General features: G+C 44.2%; 1 protein-coding gene across 1 annotated transcript; it reads right to left on the reverse strand.

Annotated features, from left to right (window-relative positions):
• Positions 1-12,969: 12,969 nt before the first annotated feature.
• Positions 12,970-15,788, reverse strand: LOC144097541 (uncharacterized). The gene is made up of 5 exons (XM_077630237.1): positions 15,169-15,788; positions 14,778-15,069; positions 13,583-13,797; positions 13,171-13,503; positions 12,970-13,072 (listed from the first exon to the last, which is right to left on the reverse strand). Exons 1-5 carry the CDS (start codon positions 15,632-15,634, stop codon positions 13,044-13,046), a joined length of 1,335 nt encoding a protein of 444 aa, XP_077486363.1. The 5' UTR covers positions 15,635-15,788; the 3' UTR covers positions 12,970-13,043.
• Between the last annotated feature and the right edge of the window lie 4,305 nt (positions 15,789-20,093).

A 20,093-nucleotide genomic window follows, 5' to 3' on the forward strand; every position in this document is an offset into this window, starting at 1 on the left:
GCACATGGCGGGCATAATGACAACCCTACTACACAGCAGTTTCGTGCTGCCTTCAAAAAAGTGATTGTTCAAAGTGAACTGGCTGATGTATCAACAGGCAACTGTCTGAGCCTGTACAGCATCTTCATATTGTCATGCAGCAGTGCAACAGTTATTTCTTCTCAGGTCTTGAATATATCTGCACCAAGGAGGCAACTTCTAGACAGTGATGCTGTTCAGCAGTCTCAGGTAACAGCTGCAGACCATGACTACATCATAGCTCCAGGCTACATCAGTGAATGTGGAGGCCGAATTGTGGCTTACATGGCAGGTTATGTAGCTCATAAATTGGCTGCAAAGCTGACTTGTGAGCACTGCACAAGTGCACTACTCACAACAGAACGAGGAAACATTTACTCACTAATTAAGAGGAAAAGCAGAGGAGGGCTGAAATACCCACCAGAAAGTGTACTGAAGATCTGTAAAAAATCGGAGGCGGTGATCAGGACGGCAGTGCGCCTGAACAAATTGGCATCAAGAACACTACTCACTGATCTTCTCCACGAGGTTCTTGACGCATTCCACGGTAGAGAGCTCTTCAATGAACTTCATGAGCACATGTTCGACAACTCTCCACTCGAAAATCATTACATACACCTTGTCAGAAGTGTTGCAGAAAATTACATCAACATGCGCTTGTTTCATGTTGGCAAGCAGGCAACCGAGAGCCTGCACACTGCTCAGGTCCGGCAGATGTTTAAAAAAATAACTCAATTCAAGGGGCAGTGACTGATGCGACAGTGAGAATTCAAAAATCAGACTTGGTTTTCGTCAGCACATGTCTTAATTTACCGTAGAGTATGAATGCAACCAGCCCATAGGGGTCCCATGCTTCATGTTGACACTGCAGCTTGCTGCCGCAATATGAGCTGAATAAGAATCTTACATGTAACAGACTTTCATGTCTGACTTTGTCAGAATAAAATTCTATTCAAACGGCCGCTCACAGTGTAGAGTACATTACAACCTGTCATACTGAGTATTGAAAAGAATAGCTTTTTAATGTGAATGCGTCATGTACGCCACCGACTTAGGCTCATGCTTGATGGCAGTCACTGTCAGTTTTTTTCGGGAGTAATCAGGGTTTTGATTTAGCTTGATCGCTACTGAATCAACCAGAAATTACCTGCTTCCTAAAATCAGATTTTCGTCTTTTGTGGTAAATGAACAATACGCACATTTTAAAAAAGAAGTCAGTTAAGTAATATCAGTACATGTCCAGAGCGCAAATGCTAGTTCTTGTTCATGAATCTATATGCTGTAGATTCAGAGATGGACATGTACTATTGGTCACTGATGTTCAAGAATAGGGGCTGCAGTTAGCAGTCTCCCAGAGCTTTCTTTACAGCGTGCCTGCACTACTGTCCTTTAGGGTACAGGGTGACTGAAGTATCTCGTATTTTGTAAAAAATATGGAGTGCATGTTTTTCATACTATAGAAGCCAGAATAATCAAGGGAGTAATTAGTGTACCATACTTACAATTTTAGTTCTAGATATTCAACACAACTGAAGGTGATTTTGGCCTTTCAAAGTAATAGTGTCAAAAGGGGGTGATCATCCCACTGCACGCAGCAACAGAGTAAGCATTAGCATATAAGTTTTGCAACAAATTCATGTTTTTAAATGATGAAAACACTTTTCCACATGCACTTGGTGCATTCATGCATATAGAGGACAACCTTATCATTCTACCAGCCGCAATTTGTACATTATATTAAACATTCTTTAGCTGTCATCATGCCTTAGTTGTGCACAGCTCAAATGCCCGACATATGTGCAGACTATGTTGGTTGGCTCGTGGTTTTGACAAATAAAAAACAGCATGTGCACAAAAGTACCACATAGTACACAACAAACAGAACAGAAAATTGGACAGAAAACTATGCTATTTCTATACTGTTTCAGGCTAGGCAGATAAGAGTCAAATACAACAATGCAACAATAGAAACAGTGTCAGCAGGGTGCTCTCTTTCTTTACATACATTACAGAAAGGAATACATGAAGCAGAAGGGAGGAAAATGATTCACTTTTTCCACTAGCTGCGACAACTGTTACCAATTTTTCAAGTCACTTCCATGCAGTGCTCCAATTACTTTGCATTTGCATCGCTTAAATTTTATTAACTTTGTGATGCAGAAACAACTACCGAGAAATGAAATCTTTCACACAATTTGGCAAGATCGGTCCACAAATATTTTTCTGTCTCAAAGCCCCCATTTACTGCCTTCCTGTATATGTTTTGCTCTCTCTGTTCGAATGGTTCATGGTTGCAAAGTGATCTAATTCAGTTGTGCATTTCTTCTTCTGGTCTTTTTTGTTGAATCCTTTTTATGTGTGTTCTCCTTCCATGTGTTATCACTTTTGTTAAAAGATTTTGCTTTCTTCAGGTAGCAAGCTATGTTTTGTAATAAGTGTTATGCTGTATCAAACCTTTTTAAAGCTCATATTTTGATTGTCCAAAAAAATACAAATTTTGGACTTCATTAATCTGTTTAATCAGCTGAATGCAAGAAAGTGCAAGTCGGCGAGGTGGTCGCGAGGGTCGACTCGGCATCTCGGTAAACGGTAAGTTGCGAGGTACAATCAATCTTACAGAGGCATGGCCTTACACTTCACTACCCTTAAGCGCAAATGTTTTAAACCTAACACTGCGCCTCCTAAACCCGACTATGTGTCCTTACGCTCGCACAACAGCACTCGATCGAGACAGCAGCGCGGGTCGGTCGATCCACTGGGTCCATATCGGAGAAAACTTGCACGCAGTTGACATATCGCTCGCACAGCGTACAGTAAACATATGGTACGCTTCAGACTGCTTCGCGTATCGCTTTGCTGACGGATACCATCGCATGCGGCGCGGCTTCCTTGGCACTGCACGCTTCGGTGAGCACACCGCGGCCCACGCATATCGGTCGCCACCAGTTGTGACCGTCATGCATAGGGGAATGTAGACGCAACGGGTATGCTTACAAGGACACGGTCTGGACGAGTTTGTATTTATTCGTGGTTAAAACAGCGCGGGAAAAATACACAAAAATGAAAGAACACGCAGAACACGTATTCACACACAAAACAATTAAGCGCCGACTCGCACTTTTTCTTCCCGCGCTGCTGTAACCATCAACCAGCGTGTCACCGTCGTCTATCGCTTTATGAGCCGTCGGCAATGTCAATTTCTCCTTGGAACAAGGCTAGCAGCGTTGAGGGACGCAACCGCACAAAGCCGAAAGAGAATAGCGCCAGAGTCCTTCAATGCTTTTTTTCTGGTCACGAAACTTCCGCCTCAGTTTCATATAGGGTCAGCACTGGCCGCTAGAGGCGCCGTTGGGCACTGAAGGGCACCGAGCCGCCGCGGAGCCGCCTGCCCGGTCCAGCCGGCTTTACATCACGGGAGGTATTTGCACCCAATTAGTCGAAAATTTCAGCGGCAGTCGGTTTAGTTTTCCTTCCAATCTAGTCTAAGAACAATATGACTACCTTCCATCAGAAAGGCGAAGGGAAGGAAATGACGCAACGACGTACAGATACTTCTCTGAAGCAGACGATTTGTGTACAACTGCGCAGCTTCTTGTTTATTCTGAACTGCCCCTTATACATTTTTGAACGTGATGCGGCGCACTAACGCCTTGTAGACGAGATATAACGCTGACGATGTTGCCAGAAGGAAGCGATACCCGCTACGAGGACAGTCTGCTTTCGCATCGTTGTTTTCGATCTCAAATCTTGAAACGCGTAACCGCTAGCGTGCAGTTAGCGAAATACGACCTGAAACATGACCGTAGTCCTCATTCAACACCTCCTAACTGTGGTCTGACAGCTCAAGCGTGAATCCCGCTTTCAAGACGCGTATATGTAGCCGTCAGTGGAAGCGCAGGGCCGGACAGAGCGTTCGGGCTAGTCGATGCGCGCGGACGGGAGCGTGCATCAGGCAAGCATGTGATCGGCAAGCGATCGCGACACCGATCAGAACCTACCATGTTAACCCTCGTTACACCAAGCCTCCCCCCCCCCCCCCCCCTCCCGCGAGGAGCCAACGCCAGGCTCTGGTCCCAACGTCCTCGACACTGAATCAGCCCCGCAACGACCTACCTGCAGTCATTTTTTTTTTGCTCCCAGCGCAGCGAGAACGGGACACGAGACGAAAGACTACCACAGACAAGCGCTTGTCTGTGGTAGTCTTTCGTCTCTTGTCCCGTTCTTGTTTCGCTGTGCGCAAAAATGATGAACACTTAGCAACTCGCCCAAGATTTCACCTTGCTGGACCTACCTGCAGTCCTACCCTCCTTTGAATAGGAGATCGCCATCCCAGCAGCTAAGCACCCGTTTCCCCTCTATATTGACCTCTGTTTTTTCCTTACATACCTCTCTTCCAATTGTTTTGCGAGCTAACGCCTTCTAAGTCCTTATTGTTGTCCCTAGTTCTGTAGTTATTACCATTGAAGGTCTCTGTTATTACTCTGATGTCTCATACCCCAAACTTACATTTAACTCGTCTGCATTTGTTCAGTTGTGTATTCATTCGTGCCCCATCTTCTGTAACTTAGGCTCCTTTTTAGGCTGCTGTAACTGCATTGTTATTAGCACGCATCTGTGTTACTAACTGCCATACACTTCATGCATACGGTCAGCGGCTCATCAGTTGTGAGCTATATCTCTGGTCTGTGTGTCCGAACTTAATTTTTCTTCGATGCTAAGAGGAACTGTTGGTAATTCTCCCACCCCAAAATTCTATGTGATTGCCACAGTAGGCGCATTGGCCTAATTAGTTTGCAAATTCCTAGGTGCCAATTTACCATTGACCCAGCCTATTTTGAATGCTCCTTATTATGTAGTTCACAAACTAAATTTTATTTATAATGCTCACATCATCATAAAGCTATAAAGAATTACAAAAGTTATCTACATATTTTTGCACCATCGCATCCAATCTGCAAAAATATGGACCTATACACAGTAGGCATAAGAAAACTAAATATGAATAACTAATGAAAAAGCAATAGCAAGTCGGTGTTAACAGACAGCCACGTTTAATATGTAAAGAGAGGAAAATATGATTACACAGCTGTCATCAAGCATTCTTCAACGTTTACAGCAAACAGCGCACAAATACTTTTCAAAAGTACTTTTTGAACATCAATGATGCATATTCCTGCATACAGTAGAACAAAATTTTTGCTAACTACACGATAAAATATTGAAGACATGAGCTTCACAGAGAGCGAAAGCACACATATGTAGCAATAAATCAGTGAGATGTAGTAACTATTGCAACAGGATGTGGCAATGCAGGGAAGCGATAGTCTTGTTGTAGACCTCATAAGTACAAAGCACAATAAAGCAATCATCAAAGCTGCCAGGTGACTCGACTCGTGTATCCAGGCAGAGAAAAAATAGAATGTCTTGAGTAACAGTGTAAATATTATAAAAGATGAAATTAAATAGAAGAATAGTAGTACAATTAATATAGAGATGAGAGTATTGTTCAATGTACTGGCAAAGAAAAAAGATTCACGATGCCAGAGCATTGAAGGACACTACAGGCAATGCTTTTATTGAGGTCAATATAGTGACAGGGATACCTGACCATGACAATAAAACTAGCCAAACAAAAATGAGCTGCAGGATGATTAGCCGGTAGTCTCCATTTGAACTCCTTCCCCAAAAGGAAGAGGACAGTTGGTGCTAGCACCAACTTATGACACGGAAACTTGGAGGCTAACAAATGTTAGGATAAGATTAAGAACATTTCAATTAGTAGATTAGGAACATTTCAAATAGCAGTGGAAATTAAAATGATAGTGGTAATTACAAGACAAAACAAGGAGCTGCATGAACTGAAAAACAAACACAACCTGATGTTTATTTTACAATACTGCCAGCCGCCTTTTAGTGGCCCAAGCAGCAGTGGACAAAGTACTCAGCGCTTATGCATACAGGCGCATGTGCGATACCTATACATCGAGCTGTGATGAACAATAAACAGATACAACAGCTTGCATCGGCAGCAAGGCATGGGCAAAGTTCTACATACTCTTGTGCGTTTGCCAAAGAACATAGGGGATGATGATGCACACAGCAAAAATGAAGATCACACACACAGCAGTCACAAACAGTGGAATCAAGGATAAGTCAAGAGGAGCAAATGAACATGTAATAAAGAGAGCAGACAACCAGTGTCTTACAAAAGAGTAGATACCAATAAAATTTTAGCAGAGTGCTTCAGTGCTTCAGTCAAGACAAGCCAGCGCGAAGTGACGTGTGTTCCGCCCATCTTCTGGATACCACGCCGGCGCCAGTTACCGCGGCTCTTCCTGGACTGCTGACCGCAACTGCATCGACATCAAGCCCGCTCTACTTAAGCAACAGGCGACGCCCGCAGCAGTTTAGTGGGCATGGGAACAACGCTACAATGCAGCCGACCAATTTGTTCCGCTTCTGCCTGTTCCAGGTTAGTTACACATCTTCTAAGCGCTCCAGTAATGCATTCCTTGTTGTGTTCCCGTGCCCACAACTGCTTTTGAATCATGTGCATGAGTGTTTCTGCGTAATGAAATTGCTGCTGTGTGGGGATGTCGAGCTGAATCCTGGGCCGAACAAAACTGGTGCCGCGAGGAATGCCCAGTCGGTTCAAGACGCTCTGGACAGCGGAAGCGAAGCGGTTTTAGCATTGCTTCATGACCTTAGGGACCGTTCTGCTAAAATTGAGGAAGGGCAAGAGCGTATATTCAGTTCCTTGCAAGACCTCACAGCCAATCAGAAAGAATTGAGCGGACAGATTGCAGACCTTTCAATACGCCTTAATTCGGTTGAAGATAAACTGGAGCTTCTAGATGAAGTTCGTGAAGATTTGGCGACGGTGAAAGAAAATGCTGAAAGGGCACTGGACGAAAATGAGAAGCTTAAAATCCGTTTAAACGATTTAGAGGATAGGTCTCGAAGGGAAAATCTGGTGTTTTTCAATGTTCCCGACGTATCGACTGAATCATGGGCTGAATCTGAGAAAAAGGTACGGGAAATTATTGAAGGCGAAATGTCTGTAACCTTAGCTGAAATGGACATTGAGCGCGCCCATAGAATTGGTACGGCTGGACCAGAGAAAACGCGACCAATACTAGTCAAATTTTCGCATCACAAAATCAGAGAAAGAGTTTTCGGTGCAAAGACCAAATTGAAAGATTCAGACGTCTCGATTAGCGAAGATTTTTCTCAGGCCACCAGGCATGCGCGAAAGAAACTTGTTCAATTCGCAAAGCAAACTGAGCCCGAAGAATCATTTAGCCTCCGCTACAACAAGCTTATTCTTAAGAAAAGGTGTTACGTGTACTGCCCTATAACTGATAGTGTCCGGGAAAACAATTCAACACGTGTTGTAACCAACTCAAGCCCTTCAAGCCATTTTTCTCCAAGATAACTAGATAAGGATGAGCATCGACCTGCGCAAACACTTAGAAACATTTCTATCCTTTTCACTAATATACGCAGTGTTTTTTGCCATCGTGACAGCTTATCCTGCACCGCCGATACCATGGGGGCTGATATTATCGTACTAACAGAGACTTGGCTCAATGAATCCGTGCGCAATAGCGAAATATTTTCCTCACAAAAGTGTTACCATATATTTCGTTGTGACCGCCCTTCTGGCCGCGGCGGCGGCACTTTAATCGCTGTATCTGAGGATATAGAATGCTTTGAAGTTAACCTTGATACCACTCTTGAGTTCATTTGTGTCCAGATCAAAATTAACAACAAAGCTCTCCTCTTTTGTGCATGTTACCGTCCACCATCTACTACCGTTGGCTTCTGTAATTACCTCCATGACATTCTTAACATAATTCAAACAAGGTTTCCTAATCGGCCTATTTTTCTTTTTGGTGACTTTAACTTTCCTGCCATTAACTGGTCAGACACTCATTTAGGCAACGATGGATCATCAGAATCAACAAGTTTTTCAGCACTTTGCTCCACCTTTTCATTAACACAGGTAGTCACACAACCTACAAGGGTGACATCTACAAGCTCAAGCATATTAGACCTTTTGCTAACTAGTTCCCCAGACCTTGTTTCCAACGTAAGCTACTTACCAGGTTTAAGCGATCATTACCTACTCCTTATCGAATTAAGCTTACCGTCTAACAAATCGCGAAATAAAACTACAACCATTTACGACTATGCTAAGGCAAATTTTACATCAATTAATGATGGCCTTAAGCTATTTTTGGATGACTTTCTCATAAAGTCTGACCAAAGGTCTGTTAATGAAAATTGGTGTTTATTTAAGAACAAACTACATGAGCTAACTGAATTGCATGTTCCTCGAAGAATCATCACTACTAATGGCAGGTCACCATGGTTCACCCGGTCATTAAAACGCCTTGGTAACAAAAAAAGACGGTTATATTCCAAGGCAAAGTCATCGGGAAAACCTGAACATTGGACAGCACTCAGAGGTGTGGTTGAGGAGTACAAAAATGCGTTAAAGATAGCCAAGGAGCGATATTTTAACGTCACTCTGCCATCACTTTTACTAACTGATCCAAAAAAGTTCTGGAACGTTGTCAACGGTTCAGTCCAGCCATCAGTTTCTCTTCTCGATGCGCAATCAAATCCCATCCCTATTAGCGACAGTGCTAAGGTACTTAATGAAACTTTTGCTAAGGCATTTTATCTCTCCTCAAGCACATCACTACCGGATTATAATGGTCACATCACATTCCCAATGAATCCCATTCATTTTGATTTTGAAGGCATCATAACTATCATAGATCACATGAAACTATCCTCTTCTTGCGGTCCAGATAATATCAGCAGTAAAATTCTGAAAAACACTAAAGTATATTCTGCCATAATACTGTCAAAATTATTTCAGCAATCCCTACAAGACGGTGAACTCCCAGATGACTGGAAATTGGGTAAGGTGGTCCCACTCCACAAATCAGGCGACAAACACCTTTCACTCAACTATCGACCAATATCATTAACCAGCATTCCTTGCAAGATAATGGAGCATGTCATCCTGTCTCACCTAGCTAACTTTCTTGAGTCATCTTCGTTCTTCAACTGTGCACAACATGGTTTTAGAAAATACTTCTCTTGCGAAACACAATTAATAAGTCTTACGAGCAATATTAACTTCATACTTGATCATGGCAATGAGGCTGACTGTATTTATTTAGACTTTCGCAAAGCATTTGACACAGTGTCGCACAACTTACTTCTTTACAAACTAAGTAAACTTAATATTGATCATAATGTACTAAGGTGGATTGAGTGCTTTTTGTCTAACCGATTGCAGTATGTACACGCTAATGGCTTTAACTCGTCATCCATTCCTGTGACCTCCGGCGTCCCACAAGGTTCTGTCATAGGTCCTTTGCTGTTCCTTGTATATATTAATGACCTGCCTAACAATGTAACATCTTCAGTAGGTCTCTTTGCGGACGATTGTGTCGTTTACCGCGAAATAAAAAATACGAATGACGTTGAATTACTTCAGGCTGACCTAACCACTATCTCTAACTGGTGTTCACAATGGCAAATGACTCTTAATACGACTAAATGCAAAGTAATGCGCTTTTCCCGTCGCGAAAATTCAAGTCCCGTTGCCTACACTCTTTCTTCTTCCTTGCTAACACCCGTGGAATCTTATAAATATCTCGGCGTCATTCTAACATCAGATATAACTTGGAAAGCACACGTCAGCTCTATCATAGCTTCCGCTAACCGCATGCTTGGATACCTTAAGCGCAATTTTTACTTAGCACCAACCCCTGTCAAGCTTCTTCTGTATAAGTCACTTGTGCGCTCAAAATTAGAATACGCTAACTCTGTATGGGACCCCTTCACTAACACACTCATCGACGCTCTAGAAGCTGTGCAGAATAGAGCAGCGCGTTTTATTGTGCGCAACTATGATCGTGCTTCCAGTGTCACAGAAATAAAAAATAGTTTATCGTTAACCCCTCTTGCTCTGCGCAGAAAAGTGTCCCGTCTGTGTCTGTTTTTTTAAATTTACAGCATGAACTCTACTCTGAAAGAAGCATTGATCACAACACCAACATATGTTTCATCTCGCATCGATCACTCACGGAAAGTTGGCGTTCCTCGTTGCCGGACAACATCCTGCATAAATTCCTTTATTCCAAAAACATCGTCGGAGTGGAACCACCTACCACCACATATTGTAGCTGCAAAGGACGTTGATGAGTTTAGGGCACTGTTGTCATTACATTATGGTTTACCATAGCCTCAGTTGGTTCACTTCGTTTTGTATATTGTGTATTTAGCCCTGTTCCTTTTTTTTTCTCGCATGCACTTTGTTCTGTTAATAGCCTTCTGCCATCGTACCCGTTCAATGTTTCTACGAAGGGTGATGTTCTAGTTCATATCTTTGTGTTTACATGAAATGTTTTTTGACTGTTTTTGTGAATTTATTCGTTTTGGTGTTGGTATTCCTAAATATTGTATTGTTTCGCTTTTTGAATCATGTATTTTCTTGCAGCTAGCTTCTTTTTTTTGTAGGCATGCCTATGTATGCGTTAACCCCCTTTTTGTAAGAGTTTCATTTTATATCTATGTACCACTCCCCTCAATAATGCCCTGTGGGCCATGAGGGTATCAGAAATAAATAAATAAATAAATAAATAGATGAAGAGATTGGCTTATTATCTAGACTGCCATAGTGTGGGCCCCCGCAGGCACAGGACAAGGTTAACTGGAAGTCAATGAAAAAGGTCTTCATTGGCAGAAAATGCAATTCTGTTGGCGATTGTGATGGGGCTTCTTTCAGTGTTGCATTTACGACGCCAGCTTTCTTCCACCACCTGCTGGACATATGGCACACCCAGTTGCCCGCATCTGCTTATTCTTTTCTCTAGTGAAAAAATGCAAGCGTGTCCTCAGAAAGAAATGAACGACTTCTGCTGTCGTACTCACAAAGTGAGATGTACACCCAACAGCAGCTGAGGCAGTACGGCTGTCAAGCAGAACCTTCTCAACAATGTTCATGTACACGTTACCGCAAGCAATTTTGTCCACTGTAAATGATTCGATGTGGTCTTCCACAATTTTGAGCAGGGAGATTAGCTGGTTTGAGGGAACTTGCAGATATCCCTTTGACCTTACAAGTATCAGTCCAGAAGGGTTCTGTTGGGCAGCTTTCAGTGTTTCTGCGCAACTCAAGCAGCTGAGTGTTGAGAATTTTTTCGTGATGTAACCTGCGAGGTAATCAAGTATACCCTCTTTTGGGGTGTTCTGGTGATGGGAAGCTGCGGCTTCAAATGTGAAGTCACCAGGCTCCAAAAGAATGTCATCCAGAAGAACAGCCAGAGAGTCAACCTGAAATTTACATTGCAAGTTTTTCATGATGCAGTGCTGGTTAAAGAAAAGGCCAAAGAAATAATTACTACCATTCTTCCAAAACGGTACTAATTTTGGTTAGCACAATTAGTACTTTTGTGGATTGCCCTTGCGCTCAAGAACAATTTTATTTCAGTTACACTTCCATCAGTAATGCAGCTATCTACATCCACAAATTAGGTACTGGACTGCATGACACACTATGAAGGCCCTCAGAGCCTAATAGCATGAGAATATATTATACCTCATTCATAGCAATGAACAGAAAAACCCTGTTCTACAAGCACGACAAATACAAACTCGACGAAGTGAAAATTTTAAATAGCTGTATTTATAAGACTGCCAGTGTCCAGCTGATTTCAATTCCCACAACAGAGCTACAACATCATTGTGCTCAACAGTGCAGTAATAGCCCGAAAACTGCATGTTCAATATTAATGTGAAGTGTTTAAATATAGCACTGCTCACATGGTTAGTAGTAGAGCTCTGTTTATTGAAGAGGTCTTGCAGTTTGAGAAGCAGTTGCGGTCTATCTCCACTGACCGATGCTCGCTTTGGTGGCTGGACTAAGTTGTTTACTGAAAGCATTCTATAAATGAACAAAAACTGCTGGACTGTTGTCTGCCCTCCATCACCAGCAACATGTCTCACTATGCCGAAGAATCTCTGGAATAGAAATATTTTGTTATTACTGATATTGCTCAAAACAAAAGTAAGGTGACTATCATATTTACCTCCAACGGGTCTTGACCAAATTTTCCAACCAATACATAGCGAAACCCAGATGAAAGGAGGTTCTCAACAAGTGAAAGAGTGCTGATAAGGGTTATTCGAAGAGCCTCACGTGTGGGCTTGCTGAGAAAACACACCTGCCTCTGTTTTGGAAGCTCTTCTATGTACTTGCAGCAGCTATCAAGCCATGCGACATTCTCTTTCAAAATCTGGAAGATAAACATGTGTAAGCTCAATAATAAAACACGAGAACCATTCTCCACAAAAGATTGGCATACGTATATCTTACAGCAATGTGTTCAGCTTCATTGTACTGGACGTGCTCTGGCCTTTGAGAATTCAAAGCGTCAAAAAGGCTGTTCATTCTCCTGGTGAAATCTGATGTCGCTGTTGACCCATGCAGCTTTTTGCAGGCATCATGGTTGCTGTAAAATTCCATAGCTGTGGCAGTGGACGCACTGAACAGCTGGAAAGAAAAAAACTCGTCCAGGTTACATGTCCAGCATTGTTCAGAGACAAACAGTAATTCGATATATTCATCCATAAAAATGTGCATGAAGAATGTTTCCCCTGAACCGCAAGTTTCACACTCATTTTTTGGAAGGCATTTGGGTGTACATGGGCTTTTGTGAGCTTTGCGACAGCACGGAGTCCAGCCTGTTGCTCCTCGTACTCCAAGAGTTCCTTATAATAATAATGGTATACTTCTTGTCCTTGCGGTAGCTATGGAGTGAGAAAAGAGTTCCTGGTGAAAAAATATTCTGTGCTTGTCGATATGCCATAAATAATAATGTTTCCCATACCAGAAACTTTCCAACTTTCTGCAAATTATTTCTGATGCACTTTATTATGTGGGTTGGATCAATGATGCAGTGTATATCCTTTGACGAGTCACAAGGGTGCTGAAATGATGTTTACGGGTGTTCCATTCCACCATTTATGCCTACAAGAAGCACACAAGTTTTATGATGGAATCCAGTTTCACAGTAGTATTCAACAAGCTGTCATACAAGTGAAATTAATGTGATGTCTGATAATTACCCAGAGACCTCAAGGCAGATCGGTTGCTTGTTGAGTTGTCACATGTCACTGCATCAACAACAGCACCAGAATTCGACAGGTGTAATATGCACTCCAGTAGTAGTTTTGCAATGACAGAGCCAGGAGAAGCACTAGACGCACAGAATGTTCCAACTGTTTGGGACCATCCACCAAGAAAAGGTCGAAACAGAAACACCAACACATGGTCAGCATCTTTTTCTTGGTCCCCTGGCTGGGTGTGCTCCCCAAAGTTCACTTTCCCCATGACTTTCATGTCAGATTCTCTAACATGTAGGTTCTTTCGCACACTCATCTCGTCGAACATGACTACACCTGCAAAAAAAATGTTTTTATAGAAGCCTACTTGAGTAAGGCACATCCAGAGCATCAAATATGAAAAACAACGTCAAACCTCGTCGTTCTCTCTCGGGGACTTCTTGCAGTTTCTCTTTCAGCAGAGTGAACAAGCTAGCATCAAACCCGAAGTCTGCCTTTAAGTTCTTCATATATGAGTAGAGGATGCGTGGGTTGGGCAAAGGTAGAAAGTCGTTTTCATGAAGGAAAGTATAGGCAGCAGTTGACTTAATTTTCAACAGCAGGCAGTCATAAAGCCATTCCTTCTTATACCTGGTGGGGAAAGGTTGCAGTGTGTTTTGCATTCATGATCATACAATCAAATGCATGTACATGCAAGATGCAAATGCATTAAGGAGATAAGCAGAGAGGCCAAACACATGCGTATGCCACGACATGCGCCCTTTACAAGCCACTATAATAAGCAGGGGCCCACCACCAAAATCAAAGTAGAGAATTTTCAACCTTACACAGAAAAGCTACAAAATTATTTCGCATTCATAGGCATGCTGTGAACTCAGACACCTATAAATTTTGCCCAGTGCAATACACAATGCAATATCACATAAATGCAACCAGATAAGTGACAAGCAAACATGCCAATTAAACTCCACAATGCTTCAGTGCACGCCTTGAAGGAATTGTAGCACATATGTTTGATCTGTGCATCATAGAACTGACCGCACAGCACCAAAGCCTTTTATGTATCCTGTCTGTTAGCTACATTGAGGGTTTTGAAAGCATGGTTCTAACATAAACCAGCACATGCACACAAGCCATTTTGGGCTGGCAATCTAGAGAAGGAAACCACAGTACACAGGAAACTTGTCAGCATTCCTTAATTTTGCAAATATGTCGCCAAGAATCCATTATTTTCTTTAGCTACAAAAAGCATTCTTCATGTATTCGGAAGTACATACTACACAGGATAAAAAGGAGGCTAACATGATGTGGACACGTGAATACAAACAAGTGCTTCAGTCTACACCATCAGTTATTTAGCAGAGTGCATGTATGTTCTGATGACATTCACTGTTGTGGTAAATGATGAACGCAGTAATCAATACAAAAGATGCCATTTCACATTGAAAGAAGATACATTTCCCTAGCTCGACTGAAATATCTGGCAGGTTTCAGGTTGAAATAATACAGATTACGCATATTATTTTTTCCATGACCAAATAGTAACAAAAACGAGTAAAAAGCAGGAGACTCCTTCAATATTTTACGCACGGTGCGCATTTGACACTTACCGCACAGCTCTCGCAGACTTTGCATTTGCCTTCATCACGCTCTGATGAAATATCAGCTTTCCGCGTTCCGAGAGATTCCCAACGCTCTGGTGAAGCCTCTGGAGCTTTTTAACCTCCACTTTCAATGTCGCCACCTTTTTCTGGCAGTGCTCAAGCTGTTGCTTTGCGGCACGTAGCTGGCGCTTCAATGATTGTACTTCAACACAAGTTACACAGCCGACGACTTGATCTGTTTGGCAGGCCGCGTCCGAGGTGCGGTCCCGACCGCTGTCGGTCGTCGTCAGTGCTACCACTGCAAAAAGATTAAAATACTGCTTAAAACTAATCCTCTCGACCACTGATCTGCCGAGACAATGAGCAAACAGAAAATAAGCCTACAAGCAATTCTTACCGTCAATGTCGTCACCCGCGGCTGCAGGATCAGTCGCAGACGAGCACGCTTCGGCGGCATCTTGAGTCGGCAGGCTGTAACATGATGGCTCGCGACGTCGTTTCACCTGTTTCCGAGCTACTGGCGACCGCCTACGTTGTTTGGACTTTGTCAAATAGCCTGGAAGGCCTTCAAAAATTCTTGGAAGAGCGTCAGGGCGCAGCGCCGGTCTCCCCCGCTGCAATGATACCGCGTCGCCGTTCACAGCAAATTCCTCGACCCGAATGATGTGCGCAGCGTGAAAGTGCCTGTCGCAAACACGCGCATATTTAGAATCAAAATTGAAGTCACCAGCTTCTTCCCGAGGTATTGCACGCTTCCATTTTTCCGACAGCTCCTTGTCAGCAGGAAAGCGAAACAACGAGACCTTCTCTGTCACGCCTTTGTAGCCGGAACGGCATCCTGGTACGCAACAAGTGTTCGGCATGGTGCCACGCACACGAGTTACATGATGTCAACGCACAACACAATAGCAGACGTCGAAATTCACACTCAAATTACTAGCGGCAGCGCTTCCCGACCGGTCGCGACAGTGCGAGCTCGCCGTCTGGCTCGCCGAACGATGCCCTTCAGTGCCCAGTGGCGCCGCGGCGCGGCAGGCGTGGGCGGTATATGAACCTCTCCCATTGCGTGACGGAGGAGTTTCGTGACCAGAAAAAGCATTGAAGGACTCTGATAGCGCCAAGCCAAGCCTTTTCAGAAAAAGATGTCGCGGGCTTCCAAAACAACCGCTTTCGTCAAGACGGCATCCTGAATGAACTAAGCGCACAGCAATGAAGACCAGCACCGACTACAGGCCTCTGGAACTTTGTGCCTCCCGCGGACCACAACGACTGAATAAAAATGCGAATTTCCAACTCTACTCGACCGGTCTGCCGACATGGGTGATGCGTGAAGCAGACGACGCCGCTGCGCCCAACGCTGCTATTGGCTGCGCCATCGGCCAACAAATCCCAGTAGGCCTTGCAAAACCACGTGACTTCCTGCACGTTTTTTGTCATGCGGCTTGGATAGCGAGGGCCTCTCCTATGGTTTCCTTCCTCCGTGATCGCCAACGAGCATGCCTCGTAACGCCATGATGGATCGTCACTGGCGGCAACTGAAGTTCGCGCGCGTAGAAAACTGTGGAAAAAAGCGCACCTCGCAGTCACATACAATGGTTGGGGACATCTAAACGACTATAGGAAACAGGCAGCGTCAAGTTTGGTTCAGCTGGGGACAGCATAGGGACGGTTTGGAGTTGGGTTCAGCTCGGTATTTATTCGGACGCCTCCTCTCCGCCTTCTCCGCAGCCCTTGCCGCCATTTTCTCGTGTGTTGGTGTGTGTTGATCGTCGATCTTTCGCTGCAGTCTGACCTCGTCGACCGCCTCTGCCATGTTGCCGCCAACGAAGAAGCGAAAATTTAGTTCGCTAGAAGAAAAGGACAGAATTATCGCCGAAGCGGAAAGCGGAAAGAAGGCAATTATTGCCGCAGATTTTGGCATCGCGCCAAGTTCGCTATCGACGATTTTGAAGAATAAGGACAGCATTAGGAAGGCACTTTCATCGGGCACTTCAGCGCAGCACAAGAAAGTGACGCAACCAACGTATACGAAGAGCTCGACAAGGCTGTCTATGCTAGGTTCGTCAATACGCGAGCAAGAAACATGCCCCTGAGCGGTAAAATTGTACAGCGGAAGGCCCTAAATTAAGCTTGTTTTCTAGGAGTGAACGACTATAGGGCAAGGATAGGATGGCTGAATCGCTTTAAAGAAAGGCATAAGATCGTCGGCAAGGTTTTGTGCGGTGAATCGGCATCTGCGGGCGTTGACGGCGCACCAGCATGGGCGGCGGACAACATGACTTACATAATGAGCAGTTACGCTCCGTCTAATATTTATAACGCAGGCGAGACGGGCCTCTTCTATGAGATGCTGCCAGCGAAGACGCTTGATTTTAAAGGGCAGCGTTGCCACGGAGGCAAACATAGCAAGACAAACGCCCCCCGTTAGTTATTGGCAAAAGTTCAAAACCGCGCTGCTTCAAGGGGAACAGGAGCCTACCTGTCAAGTACGTGACAAACAGCCGGTCGTGCATGACCCTTGCCATTCTTGCTGACTGGGTGGTGGCACTTGACCGCGACATGAGCAGACAAAATCGAAAGGTTTGTTTGCTTTTGGACAATTGTTCAGCGCACCGCATTGACGACGTTACGCACTGAAGTGTGGAGCTGAAGTTCTTCCCGCCGAATTGTACCTCAGTCATTCAACCCCTGGACCAAGACATCATTCGGAGCATGAAGTCTTAATTCCTACCGGGAGAGGTTGATCCAGCGGCTTCTCCTGAACACCGACACCGGTAGGGAGACGAAAGTCGATCTTTTCATGGCTTTAGAAATGATGGCTGCGTAATGGAGAGCAACACGGTGCAGCGTGATCCGCAACTGCTTCAAGCACGCCGGGTTGGTCGACAGCAAGGCGACCGGCACGACTGCAGCCGCGGAAAGTGTACCATCGTCATCGACTCCTGGGATTGACGTTACTTGGAAATTGCTCAAGGAAGCTGGAAACGTCCCTGCTGACATAGCCTTGGACGATTTCCTCGACGCTGACTCGGACGCGATTGTCCACGAGGAACAAAGCGATGAAGCCACCATCAAGGGTGTTCGCGAGCTGGAAGAGCCGTCCGATCACGAAGACGGCTCCGCTCAAGATTTACCTGCCCCGGCAGCCTCATCGCAGGTACTGAATGCCTTCGACGTTATTAGAAAATTCCTTGGCACACACGATCACAACGTTGCGATGTCGCTGTTAACAGAGTGCGAGAGTCGCGTGACGCCGCTGCTGGCAGTGAAACGCAAGCAGGCTAAGCTCACAGATTTCTGGCAATAAAAATATATTTTGCTGGAGTTATTGCCTTGCATTTCTGGTTAATTTCTCGACAGCGAAATTTCGCGACTACGAAATTTCTCGCGCGTCCCGTCGATTTCGTTGTAGCGGGATTCAACTGTGTATATATATATATATATATATATATATATATATATATATATATATATATATAGATATATATATATATATATATATATATATATATGCGCTGCGCCTCAGTGTATTGTAGTCGTTATGGAGAGCGCGCGACAGAACAACGACAAAGCGCGAAGCGAGGAAGCGAACGCGCTGAAGAGACATCAGAAGAGCGCGCTGCACGACTCGAGAAGCGTCGTAACGAAGATGCGGCCAAAAAAGTCGTGCCACGTACCGGCGTGAGGCCCGTTTCACACGCTGCGACTGGACCCAAAATATCCGGTGTAGTCGGTGAGGCCGCAGTGCGATTTTCGGTCAGTGCTTCCACATGCGACATCGACACAACGAATTCGGTCGGAGGGACAGGCAAGGTTTCATAAGCAACCCATTATTAAAAGCGACAGAAATGCCACACGGAATGTGTTGATGATTTTATGACCAGATTATTTTTAGATGCAAGGCAATATTTCGAATGCTTTGATTAGAATAAGCAGTTTTGCTTCCACCGCGGCAACAGCGCCCACGTGACCCCACGTCGCACGCCGTCTCGGCGATCCCCAATGGTCAGTCGCAGAGCGAACACACCGCCGCTGCGACTGAATTCCAACCGGACGGAACTCGATCGCAAGCCGTCTGCGACTAGACCGACGGCCCTCCCCAGTCGCAGACCGACAGAATTCGCAGTGTCGCAGGCGAAAATCGCATGCATGTGAAACGGGCCTCACTCTTCAATTGCGGAAGGGACCGGTTGGAGTTCTCGAGAGCGTCGAAATGAGACGCTGCGTAGACGACGCGCCGGGGAAACGAAGCTTTCGCAATTCAACTAGAGTTAACCAGAGCTAAACCACAGGCATTTTTTATTACGTACAAATTGCACGCGATCGCATTTTTTTAAACATGGCGCCAAAAACTAATCTGTGATTTCCCGAGGGTATGCATGCGGCATGAAAAAAAAAATCGCCAAAGGTTAACAACAAATTGTAGTCATGACCAACTGACGGAAAATACTAAAAACGGCCTGCGAGGTTTTTTTTTTTTCCGGTACAAGTAATTTCAGATGCACAAGCAGTCCCGTTCCGAATGGGACAGCGTCTTTCCCGCCCTGTCTTCCTCTGTGCGCGTCTTAAGAAAAAAAAAAAGAGTATTGTGATAAATTACTTTTTTCACAACTAGCACCGCCGCGTATTCTGTACGAGTCATGCACGGAAAATATGAAATCGCATCTCCCTAGAACAACATTGAAGTCATTCTGCAGCTTGTTACAGGCAAGCAGACTAAAGCAACACCAATGCGTTGAACAGGCGAGTCCGACCTAACGAAAAAATTTCAAACTCAATTGCTTGCCTAAGACATTTTATAGAAAATGTACCCCGTTGCTAAATGCAGTGAAATAACGAATATCTAAAGGACCTTGAAAGTACTCTTTCTCGTTGATATTATTAGCTTACCTAATTTTTATTAAAACATCTTTTCATCTGTGTTATTAAGTTATATTTGGTCCCGCTTAACGCGGCCCATTCTCAAAAGCCACTTTAACCTCCGAATCACTTTATTTATTTTATTTATTTGTTTACAAATACTGCTGTCTCGGAAGTGAGACATAGCAGGAGTGGGTACATACATTAGTAAAAACAAATAACATGGGTAGCATAGAAATAGGCAACATATAGCAGTATTAAAACCAGATCAACAGGTCAAACTGTTTTGGGCAACTGAACAACGAACTCTTCAATTGGCAATGCGCGAAGTGAGCCGTCCAATCGGTTCCAAATTTCAACAGTTAGCGGGAAAAAAGAAAAATTAAAGCAGTCTATATGTGGTTTGAAAGGAACAATATTCAATGGGTGGTTCCGTCGGGTTGCACGTGCGCTTGAGGACAC

This window comes from Amblyomma americanum, chromosome 7, assembly GCF_052857255.1.
Source record: "Amblyomma americanum isolate KBUSLIRL-KWMA chromosome 7, ASM5285725v1, whole genome shotgun sequence".
Taxonomy (NCBI): Eukaryota; Metazoa; Arthropoda; class Arachnida; order Ixodida; family Ixodidae; genus Amblyomma; species Amblyomma americanum.